General features: G+C 38.6%; 2 protein-coding genes across 40 annotated transcripts in view; one reads left to right on the forward strand and one right to left on the reverse strand.

Moving 5' to 3' along the window:
- The window catches only part of AREL1 (apoptosis resistant E3 ubiquitin protein ligase 1), a 47,435-nt gene extending 40,768 nt beyond the window's left edge, over positions 1–6,667 (reverse strand). For 17 of the 33 annotated variants that reach the window (XM_084969703.1, XM_084969707.1, XM_021099523.2 and 14 more), the window contains exon 1: positions 6,500–6,667. The gene's annotated coding sequence lies outside the window, so the exon portion shown is untranslated. Of the gene's footprint in view, positions 1–6,410 lie in introns of all 33 variants that reach the window. The other 16 variants (XM_084969702.1, XM_084969698.1, XM_084969714.1 and 13 more) reach the window with 1 other exon arrangement.
- Positions 6,668–6,716: 49 nt separating this feature from the next.
- FCF1 (FCF1 rRNA-processing protein) lies at positions 6,717–23,790 on the forward strand. Of its 7 annotated transcripts, none has more exons than XM_021099529.2 (8): positions 6,717–6,938; positions 7,051–7,118; positions 8,640–8,711; positions 9,298–9,446; positions 15,544–15,616; positions 21,149–21,236; positions 22,743–22,837; positions 23,562–23,790. In XM_021099529.2, exons 2-8 carry the CDS (start codon positions 7,084–7,086, stop codon positions 23,608–23,610), a joined length of 561 nt encoding a protein of 186 aa, XP_020955188.1. In that variant the 5' UTR covers positions 6,717–6,938; positions 7,051–7,083; the 3' UTR covers positions 23,611–23,790. The 7 variants fall into 7 exon arrangements, with proteins under 7 accessions (XP_020955188.1, XP_084825930.1, XP_005656473.1 ...); XM_084969804.1 differs by having other exon boundaries at positions 6,717–6,933; positions 7,051–7,207; XM_005656416.4 differs by having other exon boundaries at positions 6,717–6,933.
- The last annotated feature ends 2,712 nt before the right edge of the window (positions 23,791–26,502 follow it).

Below are 26,502 nucleotides of genomic sequence, written 5' to 3' on the forward strand. Positions count from 1 at the left end.
TTTGCTATTTATCAAACCAACTCCGCTCGATCTACAGAATTAGAACAGGTCCCTGTGTTCCCATACCATGGCAGCTTTTATGCTTAGGTGACCCTGGGCCACTGAATCTTGGCTATAACAGGAAAAATTTTAAACTAATTCTCTGAATCTGACAAGCCGTCTCCCTCAATAAGTCTAGGAAGTTTTTGTTTCATTATCCGTGCATGAAGCGGCAGGCAAACAGCCAGATCTGCAGCCCAGTGGGGTAGAACTGGAATTGTCACACATACACTTTAAAGCTAACAAAGTTTCTATCTCTACTACCATCTATTTCAATTCTACCCCTAGTTTTTAAGGAAAATAAATTATATAATCAGAAGAAAGAGCAACATTAAATAAGTATTTTATATAGTTCTTTGTTTAAGATTCTGGGCAGAAAAACTCAACCACAGAAATGGCAATTTAAAATGGCTCAATCTGAAGGAGAAACTCAATACTTAACAGTATTCAAAAGAAAACTTCTGTTAACCTAAGAACCAATGTTCCAAACAAGGAATTATTAATTTGTGTATTAGGAATCTATTACATGCCAAGCAATATGTGGGAGCCTTAGGAGTCCAGAATGAGTTAAGATAGTCTCTGATCCTTAGAAGCATACAACTTAGTAAAGAAGACAGACAAGTGAAACATTTGGTGATAATTCCATGTAGTAAAATCTATGAGGTGAGCACATGATGCTAGCAGAGCCAAGGAATGGAACTTCCATCAGGATCAGCTCTTAAGAAGTCTCAGGAAACTTCATACCACCCTCCTGGGAGCAAAGCCAACTCTTCCACTGAGTTAACAGTGCTTTGGGAATCAAGGGCTACAAAACACTGCCTATGTGGTACTATTTATCCTCATGGTCAATGACTTTCTCTCCTCAGCACTGGTCAGAGGGGATTAATGGACCACATACATGGCAGAGAAGCATGCAAAGCTCATCAGAAACCCCAATCTACTTATCAGTATTACACATGATCTAGATGCAATGCAGTGTCCTGGAACGGAAAAAGGATATCAGTGGAAAATTTTGTGAAGTCCAAAAAAAGTCTGTAGTTCAGTTACAAGTGTCATACCAATGTTTATTTCTTAGATATGACAAAATGTACCACAGTTATGCAAGACATTAAAGAGAGATTTGAGTGAAAGGTATACAGGAACTCGCTGAACTATTTTATATCTTTTCTATAAACCTAAAATGATTCCAAAATAAAATTTGTTTTAAAAAAAATCACATATGTTTTCCCACTTTACATTCTCATTCCCCCTTAGATTCTGACCATCTCTGCCAAGTCACTGCCCCGATTCAGGTGATGCTTGGTTAAGACTTTTTTTCAAGTCCTTTTCAATTCCTTACTATAAACAGTTTATGCAGTCCAGCTAGGTTTCCTTCTTCATCAAGACATGAAAAATGAGATCACACTTGGGAGGTTTTTTTTGTTTTGGTTTGGTTTTTTGTCTTTTTATGGCTGCACCCCTGGCATATGCAGGTTCCCAGGCGAGGCGTCAAATCAGAGCTGCATCTGCTGGCCTTGCCACAGCCATAGCAACACAGGATCCAAGCCATGTCTGCAACCTACACCACAGCTCACTGGCAACACCAGATCCTTAACCCACTGAGTGAGGCCAGAGATCGAACCCATGTCCTCATGGATACTAGTCAGTAGCCACAACAGGAATTTCCACACTTGGGAGGTTTTAACTCTTTTCTCTTCCTAATAGCTTCACCACATACACCAAGGGGATCCTTGAAGTTAAACTTCCCTAAGTGGATAAGAGAGGGGTTTAAAATAACCTGAGCTGGATCTCTGGATTAGAAAAAAGGGACACTACAGAAAATGTATGTTGTATATTATTTGATTATATCCTTACCTGATTTCTGAAAAGAATAATGAATAGAATACACAATGAAAGCATGAGGAAGAACTTTTCCAGAAGCCCACAGCATACTTAGCCTCTCACTTCATTGACCAAAATGAATTACATTCCCTTTCCTAAATCAGTGACTGGTAAAGATGGACGGAATTATTCTTAGCCAACCAGGCCCATCCGTTGGCCTGCGGATATTTGGCTTCCCCTAAAGCACATGGCCACAAAGAAAGAGAGTGTATACGTGGAAGAAAATCTGTTAGGAGGAAGGAGAAAATAGATGCTGGGGGTAGAGGGGAGGAGCGATCAACCAAAAGAAGCCTCTGCACTTTATATCCACAGTGCGCTAGCAAATGAGGAGCTTTAAAACGTAAAGGCAACTTTTACTACACAATTACTTTTACTAGCACCTGGATTTTCTCTTGCTTTGTCAAAGTTCTTGGGGTGGACACAGGAGCTTATAAAAGTAATGTAAGTAGCATATATTTAGTATACTTATATACTAAAATTATATTTAGTATATAAACATTATAAGTAGTATATATTTAGTATATTTACTCAGTTTGTCAAAGGATAAAAACAGAAGGATATGCATCGGGAAGAGAAAGTAGAAACTACACCAGAACACTGTATAAGATCTCAGAGTATCTAAGAAGGAAGGGACCTCAAGACCGTTAGCTGAGTAAATATACTAAACCATTCAATCTTAAAAACTATTGTGTCACTATTAAAAAAATACAACGAACAGATGTTGACAATTAGCATCTCAACACACCATGCAAATTGCACTGAAATGAATGCTTTGGCTACAAGCTCTGAAAAACATGGTACAAATTTCTCAACATTCAAGGTAATAAAAATTCATATTAAAAAAATATGGTACTGGAGTTCCCATTGTGGCTCAGCAGTAATGAACCCAACTAGTATCCATGAAGACATGGGTTCTACCCCTGGCCTCGCTCAGTGGGTTAAGGATCTGGCATTGCTGTAAGCTGTAGTGTAGGTTGCAGACATGGCTCGGATCCCCCATTGCTCTGTTTGTGGCATAGGCCAGTGGCTACTGCTCTGATTCGACCCCTAGCCTGGGAACTTCCATATGCCACAAGGGCAGCTCTAAGAAGAAAATAATAATAATAATATAATATGGTACTGTTCAATGCAGGCTAAATGACAAAATATATATCTACCATAACTTTTTGGTTTCGAATAATAAATGAATATTCATCTTCCTCTATTAAACCACAGTTTGTAGGACAGACTTCAAGAGTCCCACCAAGAGGACATCATGGTGACATATCCCATACCAGGGCCTCAGGCACTCTCTCACACACACACACACACACACACACACACACACAACCACTGCAATAAGGTTAAACAACCTCAAAACTTTGAAAACTACCATACAAAAGAATATTAGTGAAGGCTAAACTGTCATGAAACCTTAAAGGAAAGAAAGGAAGGAAGGGAAGAAAGAGGCCAAAGATAACTGAGATTTACCCCTAAACTATTTTAGGGCTAAAGTCATTTAAATGGTAAAATGTTACACCAGAATCCATTAAGGTCATAAAATATGATCTGTTATATGGTATGTTACAGTGCTAAATAAATATTACACAATAGTACTCTGACCTGGACCACTTCCAGAAAGATGAACAGGTAGAGTAATTCCCCTAAAATATTTCAATTCACATTACCTCGTTCAACCACCTACTGTAATTTACCTGTTCACAAACCCACAGGGCTTCACCTTTTCTAGAGCCTCACCTGCAGCATATGGAAGTTCCCAAGCTGGGGTCCAATCAGAGCTACAGCTGCCAGCCTACACCACAGCAACAGCAACAGCAACACTGGATCTGAGCTGCGTCTGCAACCTACACCACAGCTCACAGCAACGCCGTATGCTTAACTCACTGATCGAGGCCAGGGACTGAACCCACGTTCTCATGGATACCAGTCAGGTTCGTTACCACCAAGCCACAGTGGAAACTCCAGACCTTAACTATTGAAGAGTAACCAGCACATTGCCTGGGGCAGAATGGGCTCCCAGTAAATGACTTCTGAATGAAGGAACATGCAGTGGTAATATACTTCTGAGGTATCCAATACCAATACCTTAGGAGCAAGGCACGTTGTATACATACCACCTTTGGGAAGGAGTCAAGCTAACTGAAAAATAACTAACAGCACCTAACATTTGTGGAGGAAAAACTCATATCACACGAGATATAAAAATAAGTGTAAAAACTAACTGGAAAAAAGGAAGAAAATGTGAATTAATTTTTTTCTCACTGAATGGCCACAAAAGTGAATCTAGCTTTAACTTTCTAACATTCAAACACGAGATGTTCTTTAAGGAACCTTTCATCATCCAAGATTTTATAAAGAAATCTGTTACCAACTTACATTAGTAGGTTAGACCAATTAGTGAACGGAATGAAGTCCAAGCCCAATTATGTGCTCAAACTGTGGGTCGAATGCCCTGAGCAATTCTTTCTCTTCAAGACGGCAGAAAAATACAAAACAACCCTCTTGACTGCTGAGAAGGACTAAAATCATTTCTTTTTCTCACAAGTATGTAATCAAAAGCAATTACTTTCTGTTTCCATCCAACACAAAGCAACACCATCTCCCCCTCCCATCACCATCAAAACACGCTATAGAATACTGAAGTTCTTCAATCTTAGACCATAAGAATCTCCAATCAAAATTACAATGCCACAAAAGCATATTTTTCTAAGTATGTTCTTATCCCTCATAGTGATCCTATACAATTGAGCTCCCTATGGAGTATTAACAAGGAAATCAGAAAAGTCTCAGAATAGACATTACACACTGCTTGTTTTTGTGTTTTTTTTTTTAATGTTATTGTTCATGGATTCCAAAATTCAGGGTACACATTACCAAGAGAGTGTTTTCCTGTCAATGTCTGAATTTAAATGCAAATTACTGTTTAATTATATGCAATTTTCCCTTCTGAACCTATATATAATACTAATTAGTCTGTAAATGTTTTAAATAAACACACCAATCATGTTTACTTTAGAAGCTTATTGCCTAATCACCAGGCGCTTCTAGTGCATCAAAAAGAGTGGTAACTATCATGTTGGCTTGGCAGACAGGCTGTTCCCATAAGATTAGGAACTTCTAGTGACCACAAATGGGGTAAAGAAGGAGGCACATACGGTATCTGCAGATGCTTCCTTAATAAAACTATTTCAATATCAAAAACTCACAGCCTACAAAGCCAGATATGTGCCCTAAACGCTATCTAAATGCATGCATACCTCAAAGCAAAAAAGAGAAGGAAGAGAAAAACTGTCTCTACTCAAATTGCCATAAGAAATCACCCTGCAATTGAGCTTTTCAAGAAATGAAAGCGTAATAAGGTTCTTGAGGCTATCAACAGATTCAAGTTCAAAAAGAGAGCAACTATATTAAAATACAATTGATATACTCTGACAGAAGACACACAACTGTAATAGAAAACAACTTTAATAAGGTTTACTTGTGGTGAGTACTCTTCTAGGGACTTCATATTTTAACAAACTTAGTCCTTACTATACACCTGTAAGACAAATATTATCATGATTTCCTCCATTTTACAGATAAAGAACTGAAGCAGAGATAAAATCACCCAATGGCTAGTAAGAGACAGAAGAGGATTTTAACCCCATCAGTCAGACTCCAAAGTTCATGTTAATACACTATGGTTCACGGTAAGGATTATGGTGCAATGGTCAGCTTTTTTTTTTTTTTTTTCAACCTCACAGCCTTTTTGGATTTCAAATACTAGGACAGCTTTGCGCAATAAGAAAAGTACATGCTTTGGAATCAAACAGACTTTCCTGAACAAAGTCCGAGGTTCAATCTCACCATTTGTAAAATCAGGGTTTTGCGTTATTGTGAAAGTCAAAGCAGGTAATATAATTAAAGTGCCAAATACAGTACACAAGATAGGGGTTCTTGAAGTCCACAGACATGTAGAGGGTCCACAGATGGGCTTCAGAGTCCACGAGTCTCACAACTGTAAGACAAATGTATGTGTACCCATTTATTAAATAATCGTCCTTGGAGCTCCAAAAGGTTAAGAACCATCAACTACATAGCAGATACTCAACGGACTATCTCCCCTTTCCTGTTCTCAAAAACTCTCCCTTTTCCATTAAGGATGACACACCAAGGCTGCACACTAAGTGTTAAGTACTTCCCAACGTTTTCCTGGCTCGGTAACGAGTAACACATTCAAGTTTACGCCTTAATTTTCCAGAGAGTGTCTAAAGAAGGCCTTCATATGCTACACCATCTCTCGCCTCACAGGGACGAATACACGGTATTCACTCGGCGAGAAGCATGAGAATTGTCCACCTGGTTGCACGAAGCATCATGACGGCTGGGAGAACCAAGTAGATATCAGAGCCTCCGAGGAGCATGATAGAGACCTGGGGCCCCAGCACTGAAAGATAAGGATAATGGGTTTCCCCAAACTATTGGGCAACCCAGAATTCCGTCCCCCTTACCCTTGTCCTCCCTCTCTCTGGAACTCTGGTGCAGGCAAATCCTCTGGGCTCTGCCCTGTGCTGGAGTGATAAGAGGAGAGAAACGTTACCGGAGCAGGTGGGTGCAGCACGGCGAGGTCCCAGCTCTGCCACCCCGGTAGGTGGAGGCAGAACCCGCAGATATCCAGCCCGCGACCCTCTCCGCAAGAGACTTCAATACAAATCCCGGCCGCAGCTGGGAACCGGCTTCGGGCTTTTCCGTTCCCCAAAGTGGCTTCCGCTTCCGGGCTATCCTTTGCCGGAAGCAGTATTGGGTGACGCAAAACTGTCGCGCCGCAGGTGATTCCAAAAGAAACTAAAGTGCGGCGTGAACATGGTGAGAGAAGGGAAATCGTCGGACCACGTTTGGGACGGAGATTGAGGGAGTAGTCCTTGGTCAAATTTCCACCACATTTCTCTTGCTTATTTTCATTCTGATCTTAGACTGCTCGGAATGGTGTTTTTTTATGCTCCAGCGACAGGGGAGAGCGCTGGGTTGGGGCAGGTAGAGTAAGTAAGGGGAGCTGGGTATTTGAGGGAAGAAGAGAGTGGACAAAAGAAAAGGATTCACAAAGATGCAATGTATTTTCAACTCTTTTAACGCTAAAATTTTTCTTTCAAGGGGAAGCAAAAGAAAACACGGAAGTATGCTATCATGAAGCGAATGCTTAGTCTCAGAGATCAGAGACTGTGAGTGTCTGGAATCAACTGCGTTCGTAGACTGCCCAGAGATATAGGCGTCACCAGGGGATAAGTAGTCAAAGTTTTTGTTGTTATTTGTGTGTATTTTTAATATTATTGCGTCTTGGATTTATATAACGTAAAGTAGTAAAGTATAAAGTATGTGGTGAATGGGATGAGAATTCAGCATCTCTTTAAGTGTTCAATTTGTGCGACAGGTTTTATATACTGTATCTGCCATGTCACATTTAAGCCTTCTAACAATTCTGTGAGGTGGTAGGATTATCCTTATGTTCTTGCTGTTGCACTTATACTCCCAAGGAAAAAGATGTCGTATGATTGTTGAAAGACCGTGAGGTCAGAAACCACAGTTTTCTTGTGCAGCCAGCACCTGACACTCAAGTATTTTCGAAGGAAAAAATAGGAAGACTCCTAGATGTCTCCATTTTATAAATCTTCTAAGAAGATTTATGATAGCAACAACAACAACAAGACAAAAAAAGACCAAAAAAAAAAAAAAAAGGAGTTCCTGTTGTGGCGCAGTGGTTAACGAATCCGACTAGGAACCGTGAGGTTGCGGGTTCGGTCCCTGCCCTTGCTCAGTGGGTTAACGATCCGGCGTTGCCGTGAGCTGTGGTGTAGGTTGCAGACGCGGCTCGGATCCCGCGTTGCTGTGGCTCTGGCGTAGGCCGGTGGCTACAGCTCCGATTGGACCCCTCGCCTGGGAACCTCCATATGCTGCGGGAGCGGCCCAAGAAATAGCAACAACAACAACAACAAGACAAAAAAAGACCCAAAAAAAAAAAAAAGATTTATGGCTATGGAAGAAAAAAGTAGAATGGCTATGGAAGAGTAGAATGATATTCCCTATTATAAGGGGAATCTAAACAGCTTGCCTGCTTCAGTGAAGAATGGATAGAGTTATTAAATAAGGACTGGACTTGTGTTTAAGAGCCTCAAAAGAAAGGAATTTTCATTAGAGCCTTTAGAGTTATTAAATTGTATTCTTAGCCTTTATATTTATTATGTAATTTTAAGGAAATTTACCCCACTAATAATATTTTATTAGTAATTAAGGTTAAATTTTGTGTGTGTGTTGTCATATTTTAGCCTTTTATAAGAGGCATGTTGGGGAACCCTTTCCCCCCTGCCATTGAAACATCTGAGTCATCAGAAGATAACTATCAGACTTTTTACCCACTGCTTGGAAGTGGATTTTGATCCTTGATATGAGAGCTTCTGACCAAGAAAGAAGTAATAATATAACCAACATTTACTTAACAATTAATAATTCTTATGGATTACTAGCTAACCATTTTAAAATTTAACTATGTTTTACTAATTAATTGTGTTAATTCCAGGCTTCTTACCACACAGTTATTTGTGCTCAGAAAGTGTTTGCTGATATTAATAATATTGAAGTCACAAAGTATGATTTCCTTTGTAGACAAAAAAAAGAAACTTAATTTTGATGAGATTATAACTGTTAGTTTTTTCCTTCTCTCGTGCATTGAAATTTTTTTCTCCTAGTAAAGAAAAGGATAGATTAAAACCGAAAAAGAAAGAAAAGAAAGATCCCAGTGCACTCAAGGAAAGAGAAGTGTGAGTAATCAAAAATTTCACGTTTTCTAAAATTAGAAGATTCTAAAACTATAGACCTCTTAGAAATTCAGACTTTCACTGAACTGATTTTCTCAGTCATTTGTTAAGTCTGGCACAACTATGCAAATGATGCTCATATGATTTTGATGAGCATATACCAATTCTAATGGTTTGAAGGTTTTTGGATTTCATGAAACAGTGAAGTTTTCCCTAAAATCCTGGAGATTGAATCTAGGATCATTTTTTTCTTTGCGGAGAATCTTTCAAAAGAAATAATTACCATTGTTTAAACGTACCAGCATTTCATCAAAGAGAGAATGTCTCCCCAGAAAGTATTAAGGGCATATTTTCAGAATAAAGCCATTCCTTTTAAATAAATACATTTGACTTCATGAAACCTCATCATATTTTTGTTATTTTTCTCATTTTGCCCTAGATTGGTGGATATATCATCAGGATTTATTAGGACTTATTTCCAATGAACAAGGAAAAAGTAGCATACTGTTCCAAGCAGAGACTTCTTTTCTTATTTATAGCCTAGTATTAGTACAGACTTACTTTATGTTTTGTTTCTTTTTTCCTTCAGCCCCCAACACCCTTCCTGCCTATTCTTCCAATATAATACACAGCTGGGCCCACCTTACCACATCCTGGTTGATACCAACTTTATCAACTTTTCCATTAAAGCCAAACTGGACTTAGTGCAGTCAATGATGGACTGTCTATATGCCAAGTGTGAGTATCATGCTTTTCCTTTTCTGTAATATTTGTACAGAATAATTATACTTATCTAAGTACATGAAAAGAGGGCAGTGAGGTTGTAGTTAAACAAATTGCTGGGCGTTTAATTTGCTCACCATAGCAATGACCATTTTCAGTGAATTGAAATATAATGCAAACTTGACTTGGAGTAATTAACTTTCACAGTTCAGAAAACACTTGCCATGATTTGACTGTCATTATAGATGTCAATTTAGAAGATAGGTGGGGAATTTTCTGTTTTAGTATTTTGGATTTTAATTTTAATTTTATTTTATTTATTTATTTATTTATTTGTCTTTTTAGCTATTTCTTGGGCCGCTCCCGCGGCATATGGATGTTTCCAGGCTAGGGGTCGAATCGGAGCTGTAGGGCCACAGCAATGCCAGATCCGAGCCGCGTCTGCAACCTACACCGCAGCTCACGGCAACACCGGATCGTTAACCCACTGAGCAAGGGCAGGGACCGAACCTGTAACCTCATGGTTCCTAGTCGGATTCGTTAACCGCTGCGCCACGATGGGAACTTCAGTATTTTGGATTTTTAAATTCTGGATAAATGAACATTTATTTCATTTCTCACTATATATATTATTAAGGAGGAAGTATTCTCATTCTGCTCCAGTGTGGAAAGGCTAAATAAGATGTTTTACCATTTACAATCACAGAACCAAAAATGATGATGGTCAGCTATTCCTAAGTTTATTCAGTTTGGTGTTTATTTGTACCACAAAGGACCTGAGGTAGTTTGCTTTCACCTAGATATGTAGTTTACCATTAATAGATTTTCTTTGGGTGTTTGGGTGTCCCCTCCTTCAAATGATCTTCTCTTCCTACCATGAGAAGGAAAAAGAAAATTTAGGCCACGTGCAAGGGAATCAATTCCTAATGGTGAGATCTATTGCATTTTGTGGTGAATTTATCGTCATATATTTTACAGTCATCTAGTTAAAGGTGCAAATGAAAATTAGACTTAAACTTTGCCATAAAGAATAAATTGTGGAAATCAAAGGAAAAAACTTGCACCTCCTTTAATATTTAAAAGATACTATATAATAAACATTTACAGAGTGATAGCAATATAAATATTGCTTATTGATTTATTAATATTAGCAAGATGGGAAGATAAGGGATATCTTTAAATGCCTAAAATTAATAAATATAAAAAGTAACTGCGTAGGAGTTCCCATCATGGCTCAGCGGAAAGGGATCTGGTGTTCATGAGGATGCAGGTTCGATCCCTGGCCTCACTCAGTGAGTTAAGGATATGGCACTGATGTGAGCTGTGGTATAGGTCACAGACGTGGCTCAGATTTGGCATGGCTGTGGCTGTTGTGTAGGCCAGCGGGTACAGCTCCAATTAGACCCCTAGTCTGAGAACCTCCATATTCCGAGGGTAGGGTCCTAAAAAGACAAAAATAAATAAATAAATAAATAAAGTAACTGCATATGTTGATTATATCAAGTTATGAAGGTAGCCAGCAAGTGAGAAAAACAGCCAATGGATTAAAGTAGTCATCTCTAAGGATCAGAATTGTTGAGGTGGGGAAAGGTCCCAGGATGGTTGTTTTTTTTATATAAACCTGTTCATATTTTTTTTAAAGCTCTGTACATGTAATACTTTAGTATTTTTAATCCTCTTAGAAATGATAAAGAGTAGTCTGAAGCTGGACCACTACCATGCCTGTAAGAGTGGACTAGGGTGGTCTGTGTGAGGGAAGACACTAATCCTGGTAGGCTTTTTGCATTCCCATGCTGTTTCCTATAATTTTCTTAACTGCTTCTCCTGGAATACTTATTTATTTATAAATGAAATTACTTATTTATAAATGAAACGAATGGAGAGTTCAAGCATGGCCCTTGGAGGTGAATTGTTTCCCTGTCCTAGAGCTCCACTGCTATTGGAGTTTCTGTTGTGGCTCAGCAGGTTAAGTACCCTACTAGTATCCATGAGGATGCAGGTTCAATCCCTGGTCTCTTTCAGTGGGTTAAGGGATCCAGCATTGGCACAAGCTGCAGCGTAGGTCAAAGACATGGCTGGGATCTGGCATTGCTGTGGCTGTGGCGTAGGCCAGAAGCTACTGCTCCAATTCGACCCCTAGCCTGGGAACTTCCGTATGCCACGGGTGCAGCCTTAAAAAGCAAATAAATAGATAGGTAGGTAGATAGATAGATAGACAGACAGACAGACAGATAGATAGATAGATAGATAGATAGACAGACAGACAGACAGACAGACAGATAGATAGATAGAAATAGGTAGGTAGATAGACAGATAGATAGATAGATAGATAGAAATAGGTAGGTAGATAGACAGATAGATAGATAGATAGATAGAAATAGGTAGGTAGATAGACAGATAGATAGATAGATAGATAGACAGACAGACAGATAGATAGATAGATGGATAGATAGATAAAAATAAAGCTCTACTGCTATTATCTAAATGGTAGTTGTTTAGGATAACTTCAGTCCCATAGTTAAGCTTTCTCTAGGTATGGATATCTTAAAGTGCAGCTGTAATGCATACAGCTGAATGCTCTCACTCTGTGCCACACTCTCTGTGGCACAGCAGGTTAAGGATACAATGTAGTTAAGGATACAATGCAGCCTGGGTTGCTGCTATGACCTGGTGCAATCCCTGGCCCACGAACTTCCACATGCCCCAGATATAGCCAAAATAGAAAAAAGAAAAAAAATAAAAGAAAAACAAACTTATTAAGGAAAATACCACTTCCTATGTAACCTAATACCTCAAAGCAAAGGTAGAAGAAACATTGGAGCATAGTACAAATTCAGGTACCTAGGAGATCCTTTACTGTTTTAAGCTCTGCTTATTCAAATTTTTTTCACTTGCCTTTATTCATAAAAAAGGCCTTTATCTTCCTCTTGCCTTGGCGGTGCCCCTTTGAGCTTTTCATAGCTTCTTGTCCCTTTCATTTCCATCTGATACTCCAACAATGGAGGGTAGTTAGCAACCCATCAGCTTTCCTTTCTGCCCAGGATACCTCTTCCTTGTTCTTTGTAGTGATCTTCCTAGGCCTGCTTCCTGTTTGCCTGCTCCAGATGCAAGCCCTTGTTTCAGGGCTACATGGCTCTGAAATTGATCATTTTAAGGCACCTATTACCCTCTAATTCCGTGGCTGTCTGCTCTTCCTGACTCCTTTCCTCTATTTTACAACTGCTTTTTCTTCTGGGCATTGTATTTTAATGTAAGTTTTCTTAACTCTGCTTTCAAGAGTGTTAATGTACTTGTAAAAAAAAAAAAAAATCTAGCATAAAGAAAATGAAAGTTGCCTATAATGCCTTTCCTGAGCAAGGGGTGGTTTCTTTCTTTTTTTAGGACCACACCTGAGGCATATAGAAGTACCCAGGTTAGAAATCGAATCAGAGGAGTTCCTGTCGTGTCTCAGTGGTTAACAAATCCGACTAGGAACCATGAGGTTGCAGGTTTGATCCCTGGCCTTGCTCAGTGGGTTAAGGATCTAGCGTTGTCGTGAGCTGTGGTATAGGTTGCAGACTCAGCTCAGATCCTGCGTTGCTGTGGCTCTGGTGTAGGCTGGTAGCTACAGCTCCAATTAGACCCCTAGCTGGGAACCTCCATATGCCGCAGGAGCGGCCCTAGAAAAGGCAAAAAGACAAAAAAAAGAAAAGAAAAGAAAAAGAAATTGAATCAGAGCTGCAGCTGCCAGCCTATGTCACAGCCACAGCCACAGCAACGCCAGATTTGAGGTGCATCTACACCCTACACAATAGCTTGGTCACAGCTGGATCCTTAACCCACTGAGTGAGGCCAGGGATTGAACCCACATCCTCATGGATGCTAGTCGGATTTGTTTCCGCTGCACCATGACAGGAACTCCTCTTCATGCTTTTTAAAAAACAGCTTTAAGATATGAGTCACGTAGCATGTAATCCACTCATTTAAAATAGATGATTCATACTCAATTTTAAAACATTTTCATTACCTGAAAAGAAACTGAATTCCTTAGCCATCATCCCTCAACCCTTCTCATTCCCCCCCCTCACACAGGCAACCATAAATTTGCTTTCTCTCTCTGTAGATTAACCTATTTTGGACATTTCATTAAAATGAGATCATATGTATTTAGTCCTCTTTCATTTAGCATAATGTTCTCAAGGCTCATCCATGTTAAAGCATGTATTAGTATATCATTTCTTTCTGTCACCAAATAACATTCCATCTAGTTATCCATTTCTCCTTGCTTTTTACATCGAACAAATACTCTTGAACATTTTTCTGTGCCAGTTTATATACATGAACCTTATTCCTTTTTTTGTAGGTTACATTTAAAAAATGATAGTCTGTCATTTTTAAAGACTAGACATTTGGATTATTTCCAGTTTTTACCCTATTTAAAACAGCGACTGTAGTGAATATCTTATGTGTCTCTGTGTTAGGGTAGAATATTTCTTTGGATACATTTTCTAGAAGCTGTATTGCAATATTAAGGGAGTACATTTTTTTTTATTTTAATAGGTATTGTGAGATTTCCCTCAAATAGTTATATGAATTTATACACCTGCTAACTTAGTGTGAGGATATCTATTTCTTCAATATTGGGTATTTTCATCTGTTTAATTTTTGCCACAGTGGTAGGTAGAAAATGAAATTTTGTTCCATTTATATCTTTAATTAGGAGTAAAATCGAGTATTTTTATGTTGATTGACCATTTGTATACCTTCATTTATGAACTGAAACGTGGCATGGTGGTTAAGAACCCACTCTGTAGCCTGACAACCTCAGTTCATTCTTTGGCTTCACCATATGCTGTCTAGGTACTTCATTGTGCCTCAGGTTCCTCATTTATAAAATGAGAATAATAACAGGACTACCTGATAGGAATTGTTCTGAAGATTAAACAAGGTAATCCTCGTAAAGTGCTTAGCACAGTGTCTGGCAAATAACACATAATTCCAAGCTATTATTATAAAGCTCTTTGTTTATTAAGAAAATTAGCCTTTTTGGAGTTTCCTGGTGGCCTAAGGGTTAAAGATCCAGCGTTGTCACTGCTGTGGCATGGATTCAATCCTGTGCCTGGGAATGACTACAAAAGCAAAAAAAGAAAAAAATTAGCCCTGGGAGTTCCTGTCATGGTGCAGCGGAAACAAATCTGACTAGGAACCACAAGATTGCGAGTTCATTCCCTGGCCTCGCTCAGTGCGTTAAAGATCCAGCGTTGCCATGAGCTGTGGTGTAGGTGGCAGACACAGCACGGATCCCACATTGCTGTGGCTGCAGCTTAGGCTGGTAGCTGTAGCTCTGATTCCACCCCTAGCCTGGGAACTTCCATATGCCACAGGTGCAGCCCTAAAAAGCCAAAAAAAAAAAAAAAAAGAAGAAGAAGAAAATTAACCCTTTGGTAAATGTGTAGAAATATTTTTCCCAGTTTATTTATTTATTTATTTATTTTTTGTCTTTTTGCCTTTTTTCTAGCCGCTTCCCGTGGCATAGGGAGGTTCCCAGGCTAGGGGTCGAATCGGAGCTGTAGCCACTGGCCTACACCAGAGCCACAGCAACTTGGGATCTGAGCCACATCTGTGACCTACACCACAGCTCACGGCAACACTGGATCCTTAACCCACTGAGCGAAGCCAGGGATTGAACCCACAACCTCATGGTTCCTAGTCCACTGCGCCACAACGGGAACTCCTATTTTCTTTTTTAATATGACTTTTTGTTTGATAGTTTCAAACAGAAGTTTCGTGTTTTAATGTAATCAAATTTACATTCTCTGATGGTTTCTTTTGGTTCACATTTAAATTTTTTTCCATCTAGGATTTATTTTTATATATAAAAAACGACAGAGATCCAGTTTAGTTTTTTCCCCAGATATGTTTATGATAGATACTTTATGGAATCTGTGATGTGGGATTGGAACGGTTCCCTAATTTCTTTATAAATAAGGATTTTATTTTTCTCTAGGTCCTATTGTTCACTGCATTCCAGAAGTCTTATGGGTCTTTTAAAGACTCTCAACAGGATATAATGCAGAGAGAGTAAAATTAGTTCCTTTATTAAGTTCTATTACTATTTTTTTTTTCCTGTCAGGTATCCCGTGTATAACTGACTGTGTAATGGCTGAAATTGAGAAATTGGGGCAGAAGTATCGAGTGGCTCTAAGGTAAGAAAAAGCTGGTCTATATTTATTCTAGACTGGCATACTGAATATTCTTTTGACCCTCCTTCATCTGTTTGCTCTGTCCAAAGATTCCTTGCTCTGTCCGAAGATTCCTTGCCTGGTTAGTTTTAAAAAAATTCGTACAAAACTAGTTAAGTGTTTATTATTAAGAAGGCAAACATTTGATATTTTGAGGTTTTTAAGCTGAAGCTTTTTGAACTGAGTTACTTAAGTCATTATCGGTCTGTTGGGCTTCCTTTTAAGTTCTAACTTTCAGTTAGAAAGTGTTTTTCTGGAGAGTTCCTGCTGTGGCGTAGCATGTTGAGGAGCCAGCATTGTCTCTGGCATGTGGGTTTGATCCCTGGCCCAGCACAGTGGGTTAGTGATCTGGCATTGTCACAGCTATGGCATAGGTCATAGCTTTGGCTCAGGTTTGATCCCTGGCCTGGGAACTTCCAAATGCTGCCAATGTGGCCATAAAAAAACAAAAAGAAAAAGAAAAAAAAAAAGTATCTTTCTGTTAGTTTGTTATCTAGTTATCTCCTTTGGAATCTCACACTTGAAGGATTCACATTATGAGTTTTAAGTTTACCCTAGAAAGTACCCTTGAGTTCACAATATTGATTCCTGAAGTGTGGTTCATGGAACCCTCCCAACTCCGGGAGTCCCAGAGAGCTTTGCAGGGAGTTTACAAAATTGTTTTCATGATGATACCAAGATGTTGTCTTTGTCACAGTGCTGACATTTGTACTGAGGGCAAAAATGCCAGTGCCTTCTTCAAAATCAAGGCAATGGGCCAAGTAATCCTGGTAGTCTTGACATTCTTCACTACAATTCCCTGGCAGTTAAAAAAAAAATGCTACAGTCACTTAAGACTATCCTTAGTAGAGCAGTCAGGTTGTTAAATCTCAGTCCTGGAGTACACATCAGGATTCCTTGTGGTGAAATGTGAAGCTCACATAAAGCATCTCTGCTGATGGATGCTCACTAACCTTACTGTGGTCATTTCAGCATGTGTGTTAAGTCAAATCATTATGTTACACACCATAAGTTTACACAGCGCTGTATCTCAATTATATCTCAGTAGAGCAGAAAGAAGAAAAAAGCACTTCTGCCGCATACCAAAGGATGAAAGTTGTCTCAGTGAAAAGCATTGTGTGCTTGAGTTGTGAGCTGAACCAGCTGCTTTTTCATGAAATATTTTTATGTGAAGAACGACTGACAAACATTGATTTTTCAGACTTTGGTATTTAGTAGGTATTTTCTCAAAAATTAATGCAGTGAACCAGTCACTTCAAGGAAAACAACTTACTCTTAGTTATCAATGATAAAAATTGAGCTTTCATGTGAAAAAATAGCATTTTGGAAAATCATTATCACATTCCCAATTCTAATGACCTTTCTATTGAGACCAGTGAAGATATTAATGAATATGGTTTGTTTGTTTGTTTGTTTGTTTGTTTGTTTATCTATTTATTTTTTGTCTTTTTGCCTTTTCTAGGGCTGCACCCGTGGCATATAGAGGTTCCCAGGCTAGGGGTCTAATCGGAGCTGTAGCCACTGGCCTATGCCAGAGCCACATCAACGCCAGATCCTTAACCCACTGAGTGAGACCAGGGATTGAACCTGCAACCTCATGCTTCCTAGTCGGATTTGTTAATCACTGAGCTACGACGGGAACTCCGAATATGGTTTTTTTAATGTTGTGTAATAAAATGTGTCAATATTTGGAATATCTGTGTAACTCAGTGAATCAGTAATTTCCAAATGATCAATGCATGATATTATAAAATCACACATGAGTAAAAGACCCATTAAAAGTGCAGGGTATGCCTGTGGATAGGTGTGTGTGTTAGTTGCATTTACAGAAGTATCATTTACAATCTATAAGATTGACCAAGTTTAATCATATAATTTGATGGGTTTGGCAAATGTATACAGTCTTGGAACCACCATCATAATCATGAAATGAAACATTTCCACTGCTCCAGATGTGATTCCATTTGTATGAACTTCAAGAAAAGACAAAATAATAGTAGTAGAATATAGATCAGTGATTCCTGGAGCTGAGGGTAGGAAAGGGGGATTAACTGCAAAGAGACACGGGGAGCTTTTTGTAGTGACAGAGATATTCTCTATTGATTATGGAGGTAGTGGCATGGATATGTAAATTTGTCAAAATTCATCAAATTTTACATTTATATCAGACACAATTTAGAATAGATTTACAAGGAGATCCTGCTGAGTAGCATTGAGAACTATGTCTAGATACTCATGTTGCAACAGAACAAAGGGTGGGGAAAAAAAATGTATACTTGTAAGGATAACTTGATCCCCTTGCTGTACAGTGGGAAAATAAAGTAAAATAAATAAATACACTAAAAAAAATTTACATTTATAATCAGTAAATTTTATTATATTTCATACCTAATAAGGCTAATTTTTTTAAGGCAAAAGAAAACTGGGAGCCTAATATAGAAGAAAGGTAGAATTGTTTGGAAAGTGATAAACTATTAAAATAAAATTGAATAAAAATCTTTATCTTATTTTCACAAAAAAATAAATTCCAGGTGGATTAAGTATCTGAACCCTTAGAGAAAATATAAAGAATATCTTAATGATTATAGGGTAGGTAAGGATTTCTTAAGTCTAAACTGTAATGGAAAACTAATTAATTTGACTATTTTGAAATTACAGTTCTGTATAGCAAAAGACACCAAAAACAAAGTGAAAAGACAAGCCACAGAAAGTGAGAAGATATTAGTAACACATATAATTAATAAAGGGTTCATTTTCAAAACATAAAAAACTACAAATTTATAAGAAAAAGACCGAATCCTTAAATTCACAATAAAATATTTCATACCCAGCAGATTGACAAGATTAAAGTCTGTTCAACAATGCCAATAATAGTTGAGGCTGTGGAGCAATGGGAATTCTCATAATCAACTGCTAAGGATATAAATTGGACAGTCATATTGGAGTGTAATTTGGCAATAATATCTGGTGAAAGTAAGGTTGTTCATACCCTTATGACACTGCATCTTTCAACCTGGATATCAAAAACCTATAGACTGCAAAATCAATACAACGGGTCACAACCAGGGATTGAACCAGGGCCAGAGTAGTGACGGCACCAAGTCCTAAACACTAGACCACCGGGGAGCTCCCAATCAGTATTATTTTTTTTAATAAGACAGAATAAACTAGAAAATTTCTGTGCATTGCGTGTAGCAAAGGCCGAGTATTATGTCACAGAACTTTCTCCACTTTTATATAGGTGTGCATATATGTGTGTGTGTGTGCTTAAGTAAAATGAATTTCATACTGTAGGTTCTGGTAAAAAAGAAAGGACTTACCACCAAGATGCTCACATACATATACTGGAGTCCAGTATTGAAATTTTCTTATGTAGATAGTAGCAAAAAATTGCATGCAGCCAAAAGATCCATTCGGAAGATAATGGGTAAACTGTGGAGTGTTCACAAATAAAATACTATACAGGATGACAGCGAGTGGGGTAGCGTTTTGGTCGTCAGTGTGCATATATCTCAAAAACAAGGAAACAAAACAAGAGCAAACAAGCATACGTGGAGCATACCGTTTAAGGTTTAAAAACATGCAAACTAATACTACATTGTTTACAGGTGTATACATAATGTAATCGTATGTGTGTAATAAAATGTGTGTGGGTCTGATAAAACCCAAATTTAGGATAATAATTACTTGTGGGGAAGTAAAAAGAGATTAGGATGGGGGGAGGGCTTCATTTTTGTTCGTAACATTGTATTTCTTTAATTAGATGGTTGGTACAGGGTATTCATCATTCCTTACACTTTTTCGTGGACTTGAAATACTTCAAATAAAAGGGGAAAGAGACAGTTATTTTTAAAATAATAATAAAAATAAAGGGTGGGAGGGGAGAAAATAGAGGCACCAAGTGGAAGCACCAAGTTTGGCTGTAAAGAGAAGCAAAGAAATGGGATGCCAGCTGTGGGGGTTGGTGAGGAGTGGAATAGTAAGTAAAAAGAAGGATTTTCTTTTCCTTTCTTATGATGGGGAAGATACTAGAGCATGTTGGTATGTTTCTAGGAAGAGTTGATGGAAGGAAGTTGACAGTTTCAGGAGTGAGGGGAATAACCAACCCAAAGAGCCTAGACAATTGCCTTTCTAGTTTCTCAGTAGCCAGTCTGGCCTCTAGAGTATCCGGCTCGCCACAGCCACTTAGTCTTTCTAAGACAGAGCTTTGCTCGTGTCACTCAGTCGCCAAGAGATCTTTTTTTGCCTCCTATCCCCTATGTCACAGAAATCACACACCTCAGCCCAGCTCTGGAGACTCTTCCTAGTCCATCCTCAAGCTGCCTTTCCATCCCTCCTGCACAAACACCCTACCACCGGAAGCGAGTGCTCACTCTTCCCTGAACACCACCAAACCATTTCACAGATGCTTGGTGCCCTGTTTGGAATGTGCCTCCTTTCATTTTGCTTAGAACATTCTTTCATCTTCATTTTACCTTATCTCCACATAGTTTTTTTCTAAATATACCCAACCCACACTGACCTAGCTCTGAACCATTGCAATATAGAACATTTTTTATTGCATTTGGTATGTATGTGCTGCCCTGTGTTTTTATTCATTCTGACTCATTGTCATTGTGTAATAGAAAGAACATGACTCTGGGAATCACAGATTGAGGTTTTGCTTTTTAAATTTTGTATGAAAGTAGTGCATGTTTGATTTATTTATGGCAAACTATGTAAATATATACATGCAATAAAAAGTAAAAGTTCTCCTCCATGGTCACACTCTATTCATTCCCTTACCCTGAGAATGACAAGTGGTAAGGGTTAGTATAGTTACTGTATATTTTTCCAGACTTTTTTTCTGAACAAATGCAAATCTAGAGAAAGAGAATGAGATTTGTATTTTCTTAATTGAATCATATCATGATATATCATATATGATCTGCTTTGTTTATTTAACAATTTATTACATGTTCTTCCAAGTTGGTACATACAGCTCTACCTCACTTTTTTAATGGATAGGGCACAAAAATGTATTTAACTTTTGCCTTGCTGATGGATATTCAGATTATCTCCAATTTGCCACGATTATAAGCTGTGTTGTAGCAATCATCCTCGTGCCCATATTCTTGTATGTTTGTGTAAGACAACTTCCTAAAAATGAAACGGTTAGGTTAAAAGTGATTTGGCTTTGAATCCTGACTTTACCCATCTGTGCATCATTCAACAAATTAATCAATTGCTCTGAATCTGTTTCTTCATCTCTAAAATGGAAATACAGTAATTCAGAGTTTTGTGAGGAATACATGATATAAAGCTCACCAGCTGTCAGCGAGTAAGCTTTAATTTTTAACCTTTCTCTATAAATTGTTTTTCCAATTAGAAGATAAGCTTCAGGAGAGGAGTGTCTTAAAATTGCCACTAGATAGTTACTTTTATTTCATTGATTGAGACTGTAAAGTGATCCAGTTGCCGGATTGTTTTCATTAATCCATTTTTATAACCAAATAGGATTGCCAAGGATCCAAGATTTGAACGATTACCCTGCACACACAAAGGAACCTATGCAGATGACTGCTTAGTACAAAGAGTAACCCAGGTAACCTCATTTTTTAATATTTACTTTGTGCTTTAAAAAAAAAAAAAAAAAAAAAAAAGATTATTTCCTGAAATTTCATGTAGAAATACAAATGATAAAAAAAAATTGTATATAGAATCTCTTCATAGGAAGTTCTGTTTATTTGAGAAAGTGGATTAGAAATGTATACTATAACCATAATGAAAAGATTATGGGTTTAGGCAGCAGATGTTTCAGATCCTGGTACCTGGATTTATTAGGTGTGTAATTGGAGTACTTAGTGATTCTTTATTCCAGAAATGTTCTCTATAAAATTGTTTAAATGAATGAGTATAGACATAGTAATATATCAGATTCCACCTCCCTGTCAATCTAAAATAAGATTCCATTTCCATTTACTCCCTATGGAGGGATTTTGTTCCTCTCTGCCATGCCTAACCCAGAAGTATTTTTCAGTCACATCTGAGCCTTCCAGAGTGTTGTCCCACACATACCCTAGATAAGTAAGTTTTTGATTCTTCTGTTCCGGCTTCCTTGTGAAACACCACAAGAACTTCTGCTACCGATTGCCCTTAGAAGAGCCTCTTTCTGTGAGAATAATCATCCTCACCTGCTTATCACATTGCCATCCCTTTAGCCACATCATCCCATGGGTGGGGCCAGCATTTCCCTTAATTTCCCATAGCATGGCTGACACCAATCTGCAGCTCTGTAAAACTCAGTGAGAGATTTGGGTGCTATGGAAGTTGAGTACAATACAAATTAGTTTCCAACTGGTAGCTAAATGTTGGTGCTTTCAGAGCCATTTGACTCAAACTTGCCCTGGAGATCTTCCTATTTTGGCTTCAGGGCCAATGTTAGGCTGCCTACACCACTAGGAGGCCTCAGAGTAGGCCCAAGCCCCAGAGATCCTGCAAAAGGCAGAAGCTGTGCCCTCTGATCTAAGGTGCTTACTCTACCTTTGCCTAAAGTCTCTAAGGGCATTTTCCCAAGCCAAGGAATTGTCTGTCCCAGATGTGAAAATCCTTTCCACGTATGAGACAAAGAGCAATTTGCAGTTTTAAAATAGTTTTTCTAGGAGTTCCTGTCATGGCACAGGAGAACCGAATCTGACTAGGAACCATGAGGATGTGGGTTCAATCCCTGGCCTTGCTCAGTGGGTTAAGGATCTGGCATTACCGTGAGCGGTGGTGTAGGTCTCAGACGTGGCTGTGGTGTAGGCCAGCGGCTACAGTTCTGATTAGACCCTTAGCCTGAGAACCTCCATATGCCGCCCGTGCAGCCCTAAAAAGACAAAAAAGAAAAAGAAAAAGATAAAATAGTTTTTCTGTCTCCTCTCCCTCAAGATTTTTAGAACAACATTCAGCCCAGGCAACTTGTTATATTTTATAAATATGAGCTCCTAGATCACAGGAGATTGTTTACCTTTTCCTTTCCTATTTACTGGGAAAATGAATAATTCCTCAGACTAGCCAGCATCCCTCAGTGAGCTCTATGTGAACACTCAATCTGTGTCTCTTGTTACAGCACAAGTGTTACATTGTGGCCACAGTTGACCGGGACCTTAAACGAAGAATCCGGAAGATCCCTGGAGTTCCCATCATGTACATTTCTAACCATAGGTGAGCATTTTCTCTTAGGGAAGTGATTAAAAGTATATAGTTGATATCAATTAAAAATGAAGTCCAGTTATAGAAGGATTTAAAAGAGATTGTCCTATGAAATGTTTACATAGTTCTATTTGAAGAAATGAGACAAAGTAGTAAGAACAAGGGCAAAAGATAAAACTAGGATTTAGAAATAAGGCAGACATATACACTGTTACAATAAGATCACTAGAAGGAACAGAGAGCTGTGTGACTTTAAATACAAAGCAGTAATTTAAATCAAGCTAAGCTTTTTGGCCAGAAATATCTTTTCTTAAAAACCCTAGTTCATGTGATTACTGCCTGATCTGGGTAACTAGAAGTTTATACACACACACAGGATTTTTTTAAGCTGCTTTTTATCTTTCTTGGATGGTCCTGTGTCAGTCCTCAGACTATTCTTGTGCAGCTTTTCAGCCTGGGATGAACACATATAACAAGAAGAATATGAGTGAAGGGGTTGGGCTTCCCTGACTCAGTGCCTGGCTTCCCAGCTTCTTAACTTTCTGACTTTGAAGAGTAAAGATAATGGAGTCAGAATTTTGCTGTAAATCATTCATTATGATATTCTTTTAAAATGTTCCCACTGACAAAAAGGATTCACAACAAGACGTGAGAGTGCTATAATCAGTAAAAGATGGGTTTTTGGTAAGTTCTGGACCCACCTTTCTTACCAGTGTTAATTTTTTGTCCTAATCAGGTACAACATTGAGCGGATGCCCGATGATTATGGAGCCCCTCGGTTCTAATCCTTAAAAGACAAAGTTCCTCTGCCTCCTGTGGACCAACTTTCTCCTTTGCTAACTCATTAATCATGCCATAGCATGAGTTCTTCCACTCACCCATTTGCTCTGAATGAGCTGAGTATGGTTAAATACACCCACTTTTTAATATTGTGTTGAAAATGATATATTTTTATCATTTCAAAATTTGTTGCATCTTTCTTTTCCTTTTTTTTTTTTTTTTTTTTTTTTGTATTTTTAGGGTCACAGCCGAGGCATATGGAGGTTCCCAGGCTAGAAGTCACATCGGAGCTGCAGCTGCCGTCCTGCACCACCAGCAACAGCAATATTAGATCCAAGCTGTGCTACCTACACTGAAGCTTATGGCAACGCTGGATCCTAAATCTACTGAGTAGGGCCAGGGATTGAACCCACATCCTCATGGATACTAGTTGAGTTTGTTACTGATGAGCCACAGAACTCCCAGAATGGTTTCTTTCTGCTTGGTTGGGATGGGGAGGGAAGAAAAAATAGAGGTAGTTATGTTTGAATTAATCTTTAAATAGGTTCTTGCCCAGTAAATGAGGTAAAGAAAATGAGGCATATAAAGCATATAAATAAAAGCATGGAGGATGGATATTACATAGAGTAAATGTGCTTTGCCTATTTAGATGACTGTCAGAAGGTTTTTATAACTAGGACATGGGGGAAGGAGTCCACATGCACGTCTGAGACTCCAGAGGTAGGAGACGGAGGAGGGGGCCCTATATGACATGCTGAAGGGTTTGGACTTGGTCCTGAGGTCAATTAGGGAGTTAACAAAATTTTAATTAGGGTGTGAAGTTCCCACCATGGCCCAGTGGGTTAAGGATCCGGCATTGCCACAGCTGTGGCGTAGGTCACAGCTGTGGCTCAGATTCGATTCCTGGCCCAGAAACTTCCATGTGCCATGGTGCAGCCAAAAAAAAATCAGTGTGGATAACATGATCAGATGAGATGTTTTAAATGATTGCAAGATAGTGTAAGATAAGACAAATAGATCATTGAAGCAGAATAGAAAGTCCATAAATAGATTTATATATTTAGGGCAATTTGGTATATTTTAAAGCTGGTATTTCAAATATATGGGAAAAGGGAAATTGCATTAGAAGGCCAAATCATTGTGGAGTCATTCTCCTAGGGTTTGAGTCCTGATTTCATCAGTTAATATCAGTATGAATTGGGCAAACCACATAACCATTTGATGTCTACCTTGCTTATTATAATGATAAGTTTGGCTATCGATTTGAAAAGAATTTTAGATTTCTACTTCATATCCTTCATGAGACTATGTGGATCAAAGTCTAAATTCTTTTTTAAACTACAGAAGTATTAGAAAGAAAATGAGAAAGATGTGTATAACCTCCGGGTAGAGTTCCTAAATAAGATGAAAGAATGTAAAAACCGTAAAAGAAAAGGTTGATTGATAAGTGTGGATACATTAAAATTAGATGTCTCTGCAAAGCCTCTTCTCCCCAAATTAAGACAGATGACTAACAAGAAGATTTTACAATGTATATAACAAGGGTGTGAGGACATGGATAGTCTTGTAGTGCTGACAGGAATACAAGTAGGTATAACCATTTCAGACAGCAGTTAGGCAGGACCCATTAAAATAAAAATTTCAGATATTGTGTAAGCCCAGTTCTAATTTCCGGTTATTTACGGATGGTTTCCTTTAAAATACATGATCAATTGTGACGTAAAAAAACATTCACATGTTTATAAGGAAGTACATAGAAGGATGTTTACTGCACCACTAAAAGAAAAAAATTGAAAAGAATGTAAGTATCCTTCAGAAAGTTCCTAACTATGTTATGTCTATACTATGGGATGTCATGAGCACTTAAAAACAACGAGGTAGGAGTTCCCTTCATGGCTCAGAGGTTAACGAACCTGACTAGGATCCATGAGGATGGAGGTTTGATCCCTGGCCTCGCTCAGTGGGTTAAGAATCCGGCACTGCAATGAGCTGTGGTGTAGGCCAGCAGCTGTAGCTCTGATTGGATCCGTAGCCTGGGAACCTCCATATACCTCGGGTACGGCCCTAAAAAGCAAAAATAAATAAAAATGAAAACAGTGAGATTTAAAAATAGGTAAAGGACTCGAATAGATAATTCTCTGAAGAAGACATCCAGATGACCAATTAGCACATGGAAAAGTATTCAACACCACTAATCATTAGGGAAATGCAAATCAAACCACAGTAAGATAGCACCTCATACCTATCAAGGTGGCTGCTGTTAAGAGTAAAGAAATAACAAGTGTTGATGAGGATGTGGAGAAATTGGAACTGTTGTACATTGTCGGTGGAAATGTAAACTGGAGCACTGGATGCAGGTTCAGTCCTCAGCCTGGCACAGTGGGATAAGAATCCAGTGTTGCCGCAGCTGTGGTATAGATCACAGCTGCAGCTCAGAACTGCCCTGGCCTGGGAACTCCATATGCCACAGGGCAGTCAAAAGAAGAAAGAAAAAAATAGTTAAGATGGTAAGTTGTATGTTATATACTCTTTTCCACAATTTGTGATAACATAAGATGAGGTAGAGCTATATTACATACATGAAAACAACTGACATTGTTAAGAGAAAGAAGCAACTTGTAGGAGTTCCTATCATGGCTCGGCGGTAACAAATCCAACTAGTATCCACGAGAACATGGGTCTGATCCCTGGCCTCACTCAGTGGGTTAAGGATCTGGTGTTGCCATGAGCTCTGGTGTAGGTCACAGACGCAGCTCAGATCCTGTGTTGCTGTGGCTGTGGAGTAGACTGGCAGCTACAGCCCCAATTCAACCCCTAGCCTGGAAACTTCCATATGCTGCAGGTACAGCCCTAAAAAGCCAAAAAAAGAAAGAAGAAGAAGCAACTTGTGGAACAAT

This window comes from Sus scrofa, chromosome 7, assembly GCF_054392235.1.
Source record: "Sus scrofa isolate SSC_HxYL_T2T_F1_AM1 chromosome 7, Sscrofa_HxYL_maternal_Yorkshire_Landrace_v2.0, whole genome shotgun sequence".
In the NCBI taxonomy this organism is placed as follows: Eukaryota; Metazoa; Chordata; class Mammalia; order Artiodactyla; family Suidae; genus Sus; species Sus scrofa.

Excerpts from the sequence above, each read along its gene's own strand:
- FCF1 (XM_005656416.4), top strand. The coding sequence starts at position 6,883 with ATGGTGTTTTTTTATGCTCCAGCGACAGGGGAGAGCGCTGGGTTGGGG. Across the intron at positions 6,934-7,050 it reads AGAGCGCTGGGTTGGGGCAG|GGGAAGCAAAAGAAAACACG; the intron begins GTAGAGTAAGTA and ends TTTTCTTTCAAG. Across the intron at positions 22,838-23,561 it reads ATGTACATTTCTAACCATAG|GTACAACATTGAGCGGATGC; the intron begins GTGAGCATTTTC and ends TGTCCTAATCAG.